Source organism: Python bivittatus, unplaced genomic scaffold, assembly GCF_059951505.1.
Source record: "Python bivittatus isolate LINGU-HERP-01145 unplaced genomic scaffold, Pbiv_v1 ctg000850_np1212, whole genome shotgun sequence".
Classification (NCBI taxonomy): domain Eukaryota; kingdom Metazoa; phylum Chordata; class Lepidosauria; order Squamata; family Pythonidae; genus Python; species Python bivittatus.
In genome coordinates, this window is record NW_028277112.1 from 3,286,239 (window position 1) to 3,302,575 (window position 16,337).

Here is a 16,337-nt window from a genome sequence, read left to right on the forward strand (position 1 = left end):
AGATATGGGTATTCCTCAAGTTACGACAGCAATTGGGACTGGAATTTCTGTTGCTAAGCAATGCGGTTGTAAAGTGCGATGTCATGACTGCATTGCTTAATGACAGCAATCCTAGCACTCCCCGTTGCCATCGTTAACCAAATCCCACTGGCTATTTAGGCAAGGACCCACCCTGATCCAAGCCACACCTGGCTTGGTCCTCCCAGCCCCAAACCTCGGTAAGGTATGAGACTGTCTCCTCTTGAACTCCCCCCACCTGCTTACCTCCCCCCCATCTCTGCCCTTTTGGCCGCCTTGCACTCTGCCAGCCTTGCTGACCTGCACTCTGCTGGCCTGCCACCCTGTCAGGCCTGCCGGCCTTGCCGCCCTGCGCTTGCTGGCCCTGCCGCCCTCAGCTAACCTTTACCATCTTACTCCTGCTGCTGCTGAGGCATGCCTAGCGTGGCCCTTTGTGAGGCAGCTGATGGCCATGCCAGGCCTTCTTCTTGAGGCCATTCATGCCATTCTCCAAATAGGGTGTGCTGTTCTCCAAACAGCATGCGCCATTCTCATGATGCTTCAGAAGACTTCTGAGGTCTTCTAAAATCTCGTGAGAAGGTTGTGCCTGCTTTCCAAAGCATCTTGAGAACAGTGTGCATGATTTGGAGAATGGCAGGTGCAGGCTTCTTGCGAGGTTTTAGAAGTCCTCAGAAGTCTTCCAAAGCATTGTGAGAATGGCACACACTATCTGGAGAACGGCAGGTGCTATTTGAGAATGGCGGGCACTATTTGGAGAACAGCACAAGCGGCTTCGGGAAGAAGGCCTGGCATGGACAGCAGCTGCCTCGCATAAGGCCAGGCTGGGTGCACCTTGTGAGCAGTGGGAGGAAGATGATGATGATCAGATGGGTGCAGCAGGGGCTGCAGAGCACAGGGCGGTGAGGGTGGCTAGGGCTTTGCACCATGGGGCTAGAGTAGCTGGCCGCAGCGCAGGGTTTGAGGCAGCACTCGGTGGTGGCAGCAGCAGCAGTGCTGGGGCTGAAGTAGAGGCCCAGGGGTGCAGCCGGCTGAGACTGCTGAAGGCCCCGGGTCTCTACTTCAGCCCCAGTGCTGCTGCCACCGAGGAGTGCTGCTGTGCAGGGCAGCCAGAAGGGGAGAGATGGGGAGAGAGATAGGCAGGTTGGAGGAAGTGAAGCACCCCTGCAGTTTAAGTGAGGGTTGGCAGCAAAGCTCCCAAATTTTGATCATGTGACCACAGGGTCACATGCTGCAATGGCCATAACTTTGGGGACTGGGCATTTGTTGTTGTTCAGTCGTTAAGTCGTGTCCGACTCTTCGTGACCCCATGAACCATATCACGCCAGGCCTTCCTGTCCTTCACTGCCTCCCTGAGTTGGCTCAGTTTCATGCTCATTGCTTCAGTGATGCTATCTAACCATCTCATCCTCTGCCGTCCCCTTCTCCTTTTGCCTTCAATCTTTCCCAGCATCAGGGTCTTTTCCAAAGAGTCCTCTCTTCACATTAGGTGACCAAAGTATCTGAGCTTGAGCTTCATTATCAATCCTTCCAATGAGCAATCAGGGTTGATTTTCTTTAAGATTGACTGGTTTGACCTACTAGCAGTCCAGGGGACTCTTAAGAGTCTTCTCCAGCACCACAGTTAAAGGCATCAATTCTTTGGCGCTCAGCCTTCTTTATGGTCCAGCTCTCACAGCCATACATTACTACTGGAAAAACCATAGCTTTGACTATGCGGATCTTTGTCGGCAAGGTGACGTCTCTGCTTTTTAATATGCTGTCTAGGCTTGCCATAGCTTTCCTCCCAAGGAGCAAGCGTCTTTTAATTTCATGGCTGCAGTCTCCATCTGCGGTGATCTTGGAGCCCAAATAAATGAAGTCTGTTACTGCTTCCATTTCTACCCCTTCTATTTGCCAGGAATTGATGGGTCCAGATGCCATGATCTTAGTTTTTTTAATGTTGAGTTTCAAGCCAGCTTTCGCACTCTCCTCTTTCACCCTCATCAAGAGGCTCTTTAGTTCTTCTTCACTTTCTGCCATTAGGGTGGTATCATCTGCATATTTGAGGTTATTGATGTTTCTCCCTGCAATCTTAATTTCGGCTTGTGATTCTTCCAGCCTGGCATTACTCATGATGTACTCTGCATATAGGTTATACAGACTTGTCGTACTCCTTTCTCTATTTTGAACCAATCGGTTGTTCCATGACCGGTTCTAACTGTTGCTTCTTGGCCCGCATACAGGTTTCTCAGGAAACAGGTAAGATGGTCTGGTACCCCCATCTCTTTAAGAATTTGCCACAGTTTGTTGTGATCCACACAATCGAAGGCTTTTGCATAGTCAATGAAGCAGATGTTTTTCTGGAACTCTCATGCTTTCTCCATGATCCAGCGAATGTTGGCAATTTGATCTTTAGTTCCTCTGCCTCTTCGAAACCCAGCTTGTACATCTGGTAGTTCTTGGTTCACATACTACTGAAGCCTAGCTTGTAGGATTTTGAGCATAACCTTGCTAGCATGTGAAATGAGTGCAATTGTGCGATAGTTTGAGCATTCTTTGGCATTGCCCTTCTTTGGAATTGGAACGTAAACTGACCTTTTCCAATCCCATGGCCACTGTTGCATTTTCCAAACTTGCTGGCATATTGAGTGCAGCACTTTAACAGCATCATCTTTTAGTATTTTAAATAACTCAGGTGGAATACTGTCATCTCCACTAGCTTTGTTGTTAGTAATGCTTCCTAAGGCCCACTTGACTTCATTCTCTAGGATGTCTGGCTGAAGGTCAGTGACCACACCAGCATGGACATCAGGGACATTAAGATCTTTCTTGTATAGTTCTTCTGTGTATTCTTGCCACCTCTTCTTAATCTCTTCTGCTTCTGTTAGGTCTCTGCCTTTTTTGTCCTTTATCATGCCCATCTTTGCACTAAACGTTCCTTTGATATCTCCATTTTTTTTTAAGAGATCTCTAGTCTTCCCCATTCTATTGTTTTCCTCGATTTCTTTGCATTGTTCATTTAAGAAGGCCTTCTTATCTCTCCTTGCTATTCTCTGGAAATCTGCATTCAGTTGCTTATATCTTTCCCTTTCACCCTTGCTTTTCGCATTCCTTCTTTCCACAGCTATTTGTAAAGCCTCATCAGACAGCCATTTTGCTTTCTTGCATTTCTTTTTCTTTGGGATGGTTTTAGTTGCTGCCTCCTGTACAATGATAAGGACCTCTGTCCATAGTTCTTCAGGCACTCTGTCTACCAAATCTAATCCTCTAAATCTATTCATCACCTTCACTGTGTACTCAAAAGGAATACGATCTAAGTCATACCTGAGTGGTCTAGTGGTTTTCCCTACATTCTTCAATTTAAGCCTAAATTTTGCAGTAAGAAGCTCATGATCTGAGCCACAGTCAGCTCCTGGTCTTGTTTTTGCTGTCTGTATAGAGCTTCTCCATCTTTGGCTGCAAAGTATATAATCAATCTGGTTTCGGTATTGACCATCTGGTGATGTCCATGTGTAGAGTCGTCTCTTGTGTTGTTGGAAAAGAGTGTTTGCTATGACTAGCTTGTTCTCTTGACAGAACTCTATTAGCCTTTGCCCTGCTTCATTTTGTACTCCAAGGCCAAACTTGCCTGTTATTCCGATTACTCCTTGATGTCAGAATCCTCGCAAGATTTTATAGTAGAATTTACTGTTGGCTAGTTGGTAGTTGGTTTTTGTATGCTGCGGTTCTGCCATTGTAAAAGGGGGGGGGGGAATGGTGGGTAAATAGATGTAGCACCATTAGAGGCAGATGGCTTCTTATCACAGGCGCTGGAATGCTCAAGGCCGTACCAGGGGGAGAATCAGGAGACTAAGGAGGCAAGGGGGCTGAAGGAGGGAAAAAGGAGAAAAAACAGTTTTTGGCGCGCAGAGGCTTAGTCTTAGCAATTCTTTGGAACTGTACACTTGTTCTCAATAAATAAACTTTCTTTTGAATCAGTATTGGTTGCAAGGAAAGTTACTGGACTTGGGAGCAGCAGGTGGCAGATCGTTACACTTGACTTCCTATTTTAGCATTACAATCCCCTATGATGAAAAGGACATCTTTTTTTGGTGCTAGTTCTAGAAGGTTTTGTAGGTCTTCATAGAACCAGTCAACTTCAGCTTCTTCAGCATCAGTGGTTGGGGCATAGACTTGGATTACTGTGATGTTTAATGGTTTGCCTTGGATACGCACTGAGACCATTCTGTCGTTTTGGAGGTTATACCCCATTACTGCCTTTCCCACTCTCTTATTGACTATGAGTGCAACTCCATTTCTTCTAAGGGTTTCTTGCCCACAGTAGTAGATATAATGGTCACCCGAATTAAATTCACCCATTCCCGTCCATTTCAATTTGCTGATTCCCAAGATGTCGACGTTCAATCTTGTCATCTCATGTTTGACCACATCCAGCTTGCCTTGGTTCATAGATCTTACATTCCAGGTACCTATACAATATTGTTCTTTACAGCATCGGACCTTTTTTTCGCTTCCAGATACATCCACAGCTGAACGTCCTTTCGGCTTCGGCCCAACCGCTTCACTCTTTTTGGAGCTACTTGGAATTGCCCTCCGCTCTTCCCCAGTAGCATATTGGACACCTTCCGACCTGAGGGGCTCATCTTCCGGCATCATATCTTCTAGCTTTTTGACATTGTCCATGGGGTTTTCTTGGCAAGGATACTGGAGTGGGTTGCCATTTCCTTCTCCAGTGGACCACATTTTGTCAGAACTCTCTGTCATGACCTGTCTGTCTTGGGTGGCCCTGTACGGTATAGCTCATGACTTCACTGAGTTACGCAAGCCCCTTCGCCACGACAAGGCAGTGATCCATGAAGGGAAGACTGGGCATGTATACCATTAATTCAGTCTGCCATAACTTTGAAGAGTTGCTGAATGAACGGTCGTAACTCGAAGACTACCTATATAGAGAAGAAGCCATTCCATGGGAGGAGAGTGTAACTGACAAAAGGATGCTGACTAGAAAAGCAAAGCCGTCATCCTTGAAATGGATTGGAATGGGAAGAGTGGACAAGGAAGAGACAATATCTAAGCAGCAGGCTCTAAAACTGTGAGATTGCTTAATTGATTATACACCATCAAGTTGTTGTCAGCTCTTAGCGACCACACAGATAGATTTTCTCCATGACAATCTGTCCCTAACCTGATCTTTCAGGTCATCTAGTGGTGCTCTCACTCCCACTCTAACTGAATCTAGCCACCTTTCTGCTGGTCATCCTCCTCTTTTCTTTCCTTCCACCTTTCGCAACATTAGAGCCTTCTCCAGAGAGATAGGTCTTTTCACAATGTGACTGAAGTAGGATAATCTGAACCTGGTTATTTGTGCCTGAAGTGAGAACTCTGGGTTGATTTGTTAAATGATTCATTTGTTTGTTTTCTTACTTGTCCATTGCATTCTCAAGAGTCTTCTCCAACACCAAAGTTCAGAAGTGTCAATACTCTTCCTATCCTGCTTCTTCAAAGTCCAACTTTTGTTTTCATAGAGAGTCACAGGGAATACCATGGCTTGCACAATTCTGATCTTTGTAGGTATGGACGCATCACGGCATTTGAATATTTTCTCCAAGGCCTTCATGGCTGCTCTGCCAAGTGTTAGTCTGCGGCATATTTCTTGACTGCTTGTTCCTTTATTGTTGCTGGTTGATTCTAAAAGGCAGATGCTATCCACCATGTCAGTATCTTCATGGTCAGTTCTAAGGCTGGTTGTTCTACCTGTTGTTATTAGTTTGGTCTATTTTATTTTAATATTAATTTTAGCTTTAATTTTAATTTTCAATGTGCTCATTGACTTTTATTACTAGAGCTTGCAGATCCTTTGCATTGTATCACAGTAGTGTCATCAGCATAGTGCAGGTTATTGATATTTCTTCCTCCTAAAACTGTGAGAACACCGTCATTGTTAAAGAGAGAGAAATGCGTGAATGAAGAGGAAGGAAGGAAGAAAGGGAAGGAGGGAGGGAGGGAGGGAACGAGATAGCTGCACAAGAAAGACATTAGTGGTCTCCAGCAGCCAAGACATAGATGGCCATGGAGGTGCATGGAAAACCTGCCAGATCATCTTGAACTGGCTTCAGCCTGTCTTAGCAGCTGGTTGCCATTGAGATGGAAGCATCACTGGGAAGACGTGCCCTCGACATATACAGTGGTACCTCGGTTCACGAACTTAATTCGTTCCATGACTCTGGTCGCGAACCGAATTGGTTGTGAACCGAATCAAATTTTCCCATATGGTTCAATGTAAATACGGTTAATCCGTTCTGACCCCTCCGAATTTGGTCGCCAACCGATTTTTGATCGCGTCCCGAATCAAATTTCCCCATAAGGTTCAATGTAATTACGGTTAATCTGTTCTGAACCATATGTTGTTTTTTTTAAACCACAAAAATATGACACAAAGTACAGTAGGAAGAGAGAGAAAGCTAACCTTGCTTGATGCGACTTCTGGCGTGGAGGACAGGAAGGCGGGTGGGGAGGCGGATATTGCTTGGAGGGAGAGTCCCGCTCCCTACAGGAAGCCGCGACCATGTGTCACGGGAGGGAAAATGGCTGCAGATCCTGTTCGTAACCTGATCCGGCGTTCGCGAACGGAGGCTGTTCGTGAACCGAATTGTTCGTGAACAGAAGCGTTCATGAACCGAGGTACCACTGTAGTATATGGGCCATCTCAGAGCTTGGGCAAGGAGGCTATATGGATGAAATCTTAAGGCAGGTCCAAACAGATTCAAGCAATGCATCAAGAAATGCTCAATACCGGAGGGCGGAGCTGGCGTCGCGGCGATACGGCGGGCGATCCTGGGCTCCCAGGATTGCAGCCGATATCTCCTCCCCCGGACGGTCCTGATGGACCTAAGCCGTCCCGTAGAGATGGCGATCGCAAAGGGCACGTCCCGCAGATCTCAGGGACGCCGCAAGTCCCAGATTGATCCCGGGAGAAGCTCTTGAAGCCGGCGGAGGAGAGGCAGCCAAAATGGCTGCGAAAGCCGGGACAGCTCCAAAGGAAGAAGGAAGAGAAGGGTGTCAACTGGGTGAGATGGACTTTTACTATTCAACTATTCTTAGAGAACACCTTAAGTAACTTAAAGAGATTTTTAAAAGTGAAGAAAAGTGGATTAAGCGGCAAGATCGAGCCTTATAAAAAAAGGGGGGAAAAATTTTTTTCTTTTCAACTTTCCCTTTTTAGTGGAATTGGCAAGATGTTTTTCTCTTAAAAAAAATATATTTTTAACTGGATTGGCTTTTTCTTTTTAATACTCAATAACTCTTTATCTTAAGCCCTTTTTTTGATTAAGATTTCTTTATTGTTATAAGAAATTTATACTTTTTGATTTTGAAATCGGAAAAGTGGAGTTAAGAGAAAGTAAATGAAAGAAAGTTGCACTGCCATCTAGAGGCTCGACATAGTGCTCTTTTTCTTCTATTGTGACGCATGCTCAAGGACCCTGTGCTTTCTAAAAAGATAGTGGGATGTGCATGTTTATACAGGTGCCATCCGTAACTATAAACAAGAAAGTGGAGTTGAAAGCGATTTTGAAAATATTAAGATGGAAAGTTTGAGCTAGTCACAAGAGCCCTGATTAGTGGCAGTAGCTCTTCTTTCTGCTAGAAGCTCTGCTTTGCTCTCCATTCCCCCCTCAGTTGGATTTTTTTTCCCTTCCTCTCCTTTTTTTTTTTTTCTCCTCTTGCTTTTTTTTCTTTTTTCTTATTTTTGGCAAGAACAAAGATAAAGAATCCTTTGACTCAATGAAGGTTTATCAATATAATAAACTATACGAGAAACACAATGCAGAAAAAGATCTTTAAACTATTGAGGATGACTATAAAAAACTGGAAGAAGAGCTGCAGAAATTCCCGCAAAAAAAAAGAAAAAAAGATATTAAAGCTAAAATGGACTTAATTAAACATAAAACGGGATCAATGGAAAAGGAAGAAATAGTACAAGAAATCAGAAACATTAAATAGAATTATTGTGAGGCTTATAAACTGAGAATTAAAAGGGTTAATCAACTGATAAATGAAGAGGGACAGACTTGTTCTTGGCACTGAGGGTGAGAAAAAGATTATACAAGATTATAATGGAAAATCGTACTAAGAGAATGCACAAAAAGAAGTAAAACAATATTGAAAGAAACTACTTCAGATGTTTAAAGAAAAAACGAGGGGAATACAACAATGATGGAACTGACAGAAGCTTCAAAAAGCAGAATGTTTGAAAGGACATTTATTATTGCTTTCTCTTATCCAATAATATAGAAAAAGGAATAAACAGCTAGATATTTTGGGATATTGAATGAAAAGGGTGAACTCAAAATTATGCAAGCGCTGGAATAAAGTATAAATCTGAGATATATAGTTAAAAATTGTATTTGATTGTAAATGTTTTAAGAGATTAGACTAAAATTTATACATGGTTGAATATAGTAACATATAGATTTTAAACTAGAGATATTTTTGTTGAAATATGTAGTGAAGAATCTGGTTAGAACTGTAACCCGGTTAGAACTGTAACTGATATTGTAACTGATACTGGTTAGAACTGTAACTTTTAAGAATTGGAAAAATTAAAAAGTACTTATGCAGGAGGAAGTTATTGAAAATTATGGAATGTGCAGAGATGAGTTAAACTGAGATTTGAAATTAGAGTAAGAAGATAAGTAACTTGTTTTTATTAATGATTGGATGAGAAAATATAGTAATGTAATGGATTAGGAAATTTTATAATAGAAATTTGATATTAATTATTATATATATACACATATAATCGATAGATGAAAATGTATTACTAATCCTATTGAAAGTTAAAATTTCTTGTAATAAATGATTCTATAGATTAGCTATGAATGATTAATAATTGTTAATTGATAAGTATACAAGTATATTTTGAATAGATGATATGAGAATTTAAGATTATGAAAGGGGCACCAACGAGTTGGTAACTGGTTGACACACGGTATAAAATGGAAGATGCTTTTTTTTATGCCTTTCTATGGTTTTGTTTGTTCATGTATGTTTTGTGTTTGTTATAAAAATAAAAAAATATTTAAAAAAAAAAAAAAAGAAATGCTCAATACCCAATACAGAAAGAGAAATATATGGAGAAAGCACTTTTTTTATTCTACTGTTTTTACAGTATTTCCTTTGATCTTATTGTCAAGTGAAAAAAATTAAATGACAATTACATTTCAAGAAAAAATGTAAACCTGAAAAGAAAAAAAGAATATGAAACTGAAGTATGATTAATGAGTTATAGTAATAACCAGATTACCAATGTTTCTTCCACACATAGATTGAATGCATAGAAAAATCATGGCATTACAGGTGATCCTTGTTTAACAAGCACTAATTCAGCAACCATTCAAACTTATGACAGGGCTGAACAAGTGGTTCTTACAACCAGTCCTCGGAGTTTTGGCTATCACTGTCCCCGTGGCCATGTGATTGCAAGCTGGGTGCTTGGCACCCGGCTCACAGTTACAACATTGCAGTGAGCTGCGGTCACATGATTGCAATTTCGAATATTCCCTGCCAGCTTCCCACAAGCAAAGTCAATGGGGAAGTCATCAGGAATTCTGACGTTGCAATCACATGAGATCCTCACTTAATGATCTGCACAGTCTCCATTTAACAACAGCAACCAGGACTGCTGGAGCTGCTGTTGCTAAGCAGTGCAGTCACATGACATTGTGCTTTACGACCTCATCACTTAGCAACAGCAATTCTGGTCCCAATTGCCATTGTAAACCAAGAACTACCTGTATTCCCTTTCATTTGGTATTTGTCTGTAACTCAGAAAAAGACAGTGGCAAACCATTTATATATTGTTACCACAAATACTGCATAAAGATGTTCATGAAATCACAAGGAGTCAGGTATGATGCACAGGAAAATTTATCTTTTCTATATGTACAGTTTTTCATATAATTCAGAACTAGATTCTTTTATAGAAGCTTCTTTAATTCCATTCACTTTATATGTCTGGGGCAGCACCAGCAGAAATTGGACGGAAAGTGTGAAAGAGTTATTTGTGATGTATTTGTCATTTACAGCTATATTTGGATTTGAAATGTGAGGGTTGATGAAAAATGGGTGATTTTAATTTAAATTAAGCTCTCATTAGACCTTTAAGAAACAAACAGGCATGCTAAAATTCACAACTGTAACATATGTTTTTCATCCAAGGTTTGTTATAGTTCACCCCAAATCCAGGGCAATCTATAAAATGCCAGTTTGTAATCAGCTAATGATACAGTGGTGCCCTTAATTTAATTCATTAAATAGGTTTATTGAAAAAAAGGGGAATAGTTTGAAAATATTTTCTTGACTGTATATCCTTAAAAAATATTTGGGACAACTGTTTAGAACATGAATCTGTCAAATATTGGTTGCCTTTGGAGTAAAAAGTCATATCTTTGTATAACTATGAAGGGAATTTACTTTAGAAGGCTCTCCTGTAATTACTCAAGAACGGCCAGTGAAGAATAATTAATCTGAAAATCCTGCAGAAGCATGGCCTCCTGTGTGTTTTAAGGTGGCGTTTAAAGCAGATTGCACCAGATGCTGGTGCTCTCATATACAGCTGAGTAGTTTTGTGTGTATAATTTGGATCTATTCCAGCATTCACAAGTGATTTAGCAAATAAATCACGCTATTAAAAGATTACACATATCTTTTGACAGCTTTCTGCACACTGTAATATTTCTTTTCTAAGCATCATTGTCCTTAATTGCCTCCTTTTATTTTCCTCACCAGATAAAATAATAAGCTTGTAATCTGGGAGTTTCTGTCCATATTTCATGCTATTTTGCATACTTCAATTTTTGTAATTATTACAGCTACTGGGGCTGGGCTAGTCCTTATGATCTTTGGGAATTATCTTTGAAAATGTATAGCATAGTATAAACAGACTTTATCACAAAAATGTACTATGATGAAGGGAACAAGACTAGTCCCCTCTCGCTGCCTTTATTTCTATTGGCATTAGAACCATTAGCAAATACAAATAAAATAAAATTAAGAATTAAATTATCAAATCAAGAACGTAAATTAAAATGATTTGCAGATGATGTTGTATTTACAATTAACCACTCTTTATAACTAATAATGGAATATATACAGCAGTACTGTATAGTTCATTATCAGGATATTGGGTCAATAAGAAAAAGTTTCAAATGATGATATGGAACTTGTCTGTGGAAGAAAAACAGTATTTACAGCAAACAATGAGCTAAATAGATTAGATATTCAAGAATTTGTTTAACAAAAAATAATAATCTGTTTTAAGAACAATTACTCCCAGACTTGGAAAAGTATAATGATAGAAATTTTAAGATAGATAAAGTTGGAAGTGCCCTGGTTGGGAAGAATTGCAATAGTAAAAATGGACATTTTGCTGAGGCTCTGTTTTTTATGCAAATAATTCAATTAAGAATCGAAAATAAGACACTAAGTGACTGGCAGAGACAAACAATTTATTTTATATGGTCTAATAAAACACTCAAGGTAAAGCTTAAGACCTTATAAAATTTGAAAGAACGAGTAGACTGGCAGTACCAAATGTTAAATTGTATGACCAAACTACTTGCTTAATTTGAAAAACAGACTGAATATATGTATAAGGAATAGATTTTGTGGGATAAATACAGAAAAAGAGTTAGTCCATATTTACTGCCTGTTGCTTCAATATTAAATTATTTATTTTCATGAAGGAGAATGTACAAAGATATTTTATCAATGGAGAGATAATTCATACAAATTGCAACACTTAATTATTAATAAGACAAAGATGAATTCCTTTGAGATCCTCTCTTCAGAATAGCCATATTCACCTCGTTGGTTTCAATATCTACAAATAATCAGTATAGTTTTAAAGGAATTAAAAAAACAAAGCAGAACACTTAGAGATTTAACTGAATTTTTAAAAAAAATTATGCAAAATTTAGATAATCTATTGGGGGTCATTTATAAGTTGCTGGTCAAGTTGCACCAGCAATTGCACCAGCAATTCAGAAACTGAACAAATCAAAGATGGTATGATTAAATGGATGCAGAATTTAAATAGAACAACTGATATGCAACACAGAGAGTATCAGTGGAAGAAAAATATCAAATTTATGGTCAATATTACCCTTAGATAAAATTTATATAAGATGTTCTATCAGTGGTATGATGTTCCAATACTGTTTGCCAGAATAAACAATTCATTCTCTAAAAATTGTCGCAGATACAATAATCAGATTGGGTCATTTCATATTTGATGGCAATGTTGTAAGCCATCACAATTCTGGAAAATGGTTTATAATAGAACGAAACAAATTTTAAAGGTGGATTTTTCTTTCCAGGCTATTTTTTTTCCTAAATATTACTAAACCTTATATTCCCACAAAGTATACTGAACTTGCTTTGTACACTGTAACAGCTGCTAGGATTCTTTACATTTCTCATTGGAAATTACAAACAATCCCTTCCATAGAATAGTTATTTAAGTTATGGTAGTACGAATCAATGTCAAAACTAACTTCGTATTTGAAAATCACATCTGATACAGGATTTAGTTCAATATGGAAACCATTTTTGGACTATAAGCTTATTAACAGGTTTGTACTGCATCCAAATATTGTTTTTTCCCCCCTAATTATTTTGTTTTATGTGTCATCAAGTCATTGTGGCTCTTGGTAACCACATAGATAGATTTTCTCCATGGTGATCTGTCCCTAACCTGGTCCTTCAGCTATTCCAATGAAGCCCCCATCACCACTGTAACTGAGTCTATCCACCTTGCTGCTGGTCGTTGTCGTCTTCTCTTTCCTTTCACATATCCTAGCATTTTTTCCTAATATGAAACTATAATGTTGAATCTCTTTATGTTCTGTTAAATTCATCAAATTTCTTAGACTAGTCAGAAATTATTGTTATTTTTTATTTCAGTTTATAACTTACAATACTGGTTATAGTTATTTACTGCATAATAACCAGATTTTAATTTTGATTGAAAACTTTAAATTGACATAATATTCAAATATGCAGATACATATCAATGTCATTTTTATTTTTTAAATTAATTTTATACTGCTTGTAAATCTGTCTCTTTTTCATTCTTTTTATTTGTCTCTTTGTTTTTCCTTTTGCCATAACTCTAAATCTAATTAACAAACAAGAAAAGGAGAAAGAATACACCCCATAGAATTTACTTTGTGTGAAAGTCCAGAAGGTAGTTTTGCTTTATGCATTATAGGCATAACATAAACTGAACCGCTGGTGTTTATATTAAATTGTGTGAATCTTCTGGTTATATACATGACAAACTACATTATGGCCTAATATGATTGCTTTCTTAAGATATTTTCTGTTATGCTTTAACTTTTGCAAAATTACCCCTACTTGCAGTTTGTTGAAAGAGCATATTTGGCTCCATAGGCAGAATATCAATTGCATAGTTTATTCCATTGATCATTTATAAGAAGTTTAACAGCGATAAACTAGGCCAAATTTATCCTCATTACATAGCTAATACAGTGGGGCAAAAAAGTATTTAGTCAACCACCAATTGTGCAAGTTCTCCCACTTAAAAAGATGAGAGAGGCCTGTAATTTTCATCATAGGTATACCTCAACTATGAGAGACAAAATGGGGAAAAAAATCCAGAAAATCACATTGTCTGATTTTTAAAGAACACATTTGTAGAACACATTCCCTCTCTTCCTCCTTCCACTTGCCCATCAAAGTTACTCTTCAGTTAGGAGCATGATGGCTATAAGAGGGGGGAAAAGTCCAATTGCATGTTTGAAGATGTACTCTTATAACATTGGATTATATGAGTTAAAGCATTTTTTCCTTATTTTTAAGACACAATTCATTCCATATTTATTTATTCCATTTTTCTGCCAAGTATCCCCCCAATAAATAAACCAATAAAATAAACCCAATACAGTATCGCACTCATATAAAAGAAAATGTACAATATCACATGTCAGCCAAATTCAAAACTTCAATTACAGCATGCCTTTCCCCTGTACTTGATGGAATTACCAGATTTTAACAGCTCTCCTGAAACCCAAAAGTGAAGACTTTTGTGCATATATTCATTGTAAAATGCTTTTTTAAAAGGCCGAGCAAGTCAGAATAACTTTAGCTGTCTCCCTCTGTATATATTCAGGGGAGTGAAGTATCTTCTATGCAATTAATGTAGAAGTGACCATTAAAACAATTCACATCTGCTGCCAGGTCATACTCAAGGCTCTAATTATGACTGCTGCATTAACCTTCATGCAAACTGTTTGTTCCATTTATAAATTATGGATTTATGGGTATCAGATGAATAATGTTGAAGATAAGCACTGGGGAGATTAGATGTATTTAAATGCATGTGTTTCTTTTATAGGCAGAGTTTAATTAGAGTTTGTAGAGGCAAAATAAAGAATTACTGCTTACAGATGAAGGCAACTGACCAAGTCACATTTAGAACCTAAGCTTGTATATACACTGCCTAAATTTTTTCCCCTTTTCATCTGCTGCAGGTATTGGAATCAACCAAAACGAATAATATGCTCAGTTTATATTATATCATCAGGCCTCCCATAGATAGCTAATTTTGATAGTTACAGATTTATTTATTTATTTGTTTGTCTATTTATGTTTATATCTTATGCAACATAACCCTGGCTGGCTCACATATGACAATAATAATAATAATAATAATTTATTAAATTTATATTATAATACTTTATTAAATTTATATAATAATAACAATACATTAAATTTATAAGCTGCCCAAATCCCAGCAAGGGGTTGATAAACAAACAAACAAATAAACAATAAGAGACAAAATGAAGAGTAAAGATGGCAAGGATGACCAAGTTGACCCCTATGTTGTCCATCAGTTCTGACTGGGGAGTGCACCCCTAGAAAGAGTTCGAACTCTTCCCAGATAACTGGGCCAGACTGTGCCTTGAGCAACTCCAAAGGACCTGTACAACCAGTGTCCAACTCAAAATAAATCTGAGTGATTTTATTGAACAGATGCCTAGAATAGTCCTCACAGCAGCCCTGCAGGTATTTCTGTGGCACTTCCTAACCCAGAAGGGACCTGGTGACTCTAAACAGGGCCACCAGTTGGCACTCTATGGATGCAATTAAGACAGAGAAATAACTACGTTTTGCTACAAGGTAATCCCTAAGAAAGGCTCTTACCTATGTTTGGTCAGGTTTGCCCTTTGTTCTCCTCCAGCAGCATTTCTAGGCATCTCTCATTATCTTCTCAGCCATCAGTTTATTAAAGTGAGCTGTGGGAATTGGTTGTGCTTACTGCAGACCTCGCTATTGACCAGGTATTTAAGCAGATTTCATTGATTTCATCTCTTGTGGTTCGTTCTCACTTTAAACAAAATGCTTCTCTTTTCTGGCCTGGAATCTTTATACCAGTTAGCCAGTTCTTGGGTGACGTATGATGCTATTGTCACTGCTTTCTCTATCAGCAAATTGCACAGTCACAATTTTTCATAGCATAACCCTCACCTCTGACTGGTACAGAGAAAAACTAAAATAAATGGGAAGGGAGGGATAGATCTCAAGGAATAAAGAATGAATGAATTGCGGCAGCCTTTCCTTTTTACAGTATTATGTTCCTATGGAAAGGAAAAGAAGTCATAGACAAGTTTTCTCCCTCCCTTTTTATTCTGACTCCTTGCTGAGGAGGTACTACATATTATTTTCCCTTGAAAAAAGAAGGCTGTTTGGAAAGATGCTCCTCTGAATTTGTTGCTTGGTCTGTGAATCAAAATGGCCAACTGCTGTGGAACTGCTGCAAGGTTTTCCCCACTGTGCTGAATATATAATTGCTTCATAATGAGAATCTGGCACAGGCACTTCTTTGAAACCTAACCAATGCAAACTGCAATTCTGGAGGCAGGAGCATAGCCATCCATCTCTATTCTATTCCAATAACTGGTGGAAGTGCCATCTCTTGATAAAATTATTCCTGTTGAGCTTACTATTCCATACTAAGTCCTAATGGATAAGAATAAGAAGCCAATTAAATGCTTCTGGGAAGCCTTTCAATTGCTCTGTGTTCCAGTAACTATTCAGAAGCACTGAAGTTTCACTTAGCAATCAAGGCTCCTAACTGTAGACAGACCTATCTGTCATGGAATTGTTGACTCCTGTTTAAGTCCATGCTGCCATCCCTGCATCTTGTGGCAAGACAGTAGACTGAGAACCTTGTGACCTTCAATATATTGCTAAACTACAACTCGGGATTCCTCATCATTGATCATACAGATTTAAGCTGTTTGGTAACTTATTAGTTT

At 38.9% G+C, this 16,337-nt stretch overlaps 1 protein-coding gene across 5 annotated transcripts in view; it reads left to right on the plus strand.

Annotated features, from left to right (window-relative positions):
* DMGDH (dimethylglycine dehydrogenase) overlaps positions 1 to 16,337 on the plus strand; it is a 105,253-nt gene that overhangs the window by 82,351 nt on the left and 6,565 nt on the right. Inside the window, exon 15 of one of the 5 annotated variants that reach the window (XM_088130079.1) lies at positions 4,515 to 5,994. The exons of the other annotated variants lie outside the window; for them this stretch is intronic. Coding sequence (XP_087986205.1) covers positions 4,515 to 4,607 — 93 coding nt within the window. The 3' untranslated portion in view covers positions 4,608 to 5,994. Of the gene's footprint in view, positions 1 to 4,514; positions 5,995 to 16,337 lie in introns of those variants that run through there. 5 annotated transcript variants of the gene reach the window in all.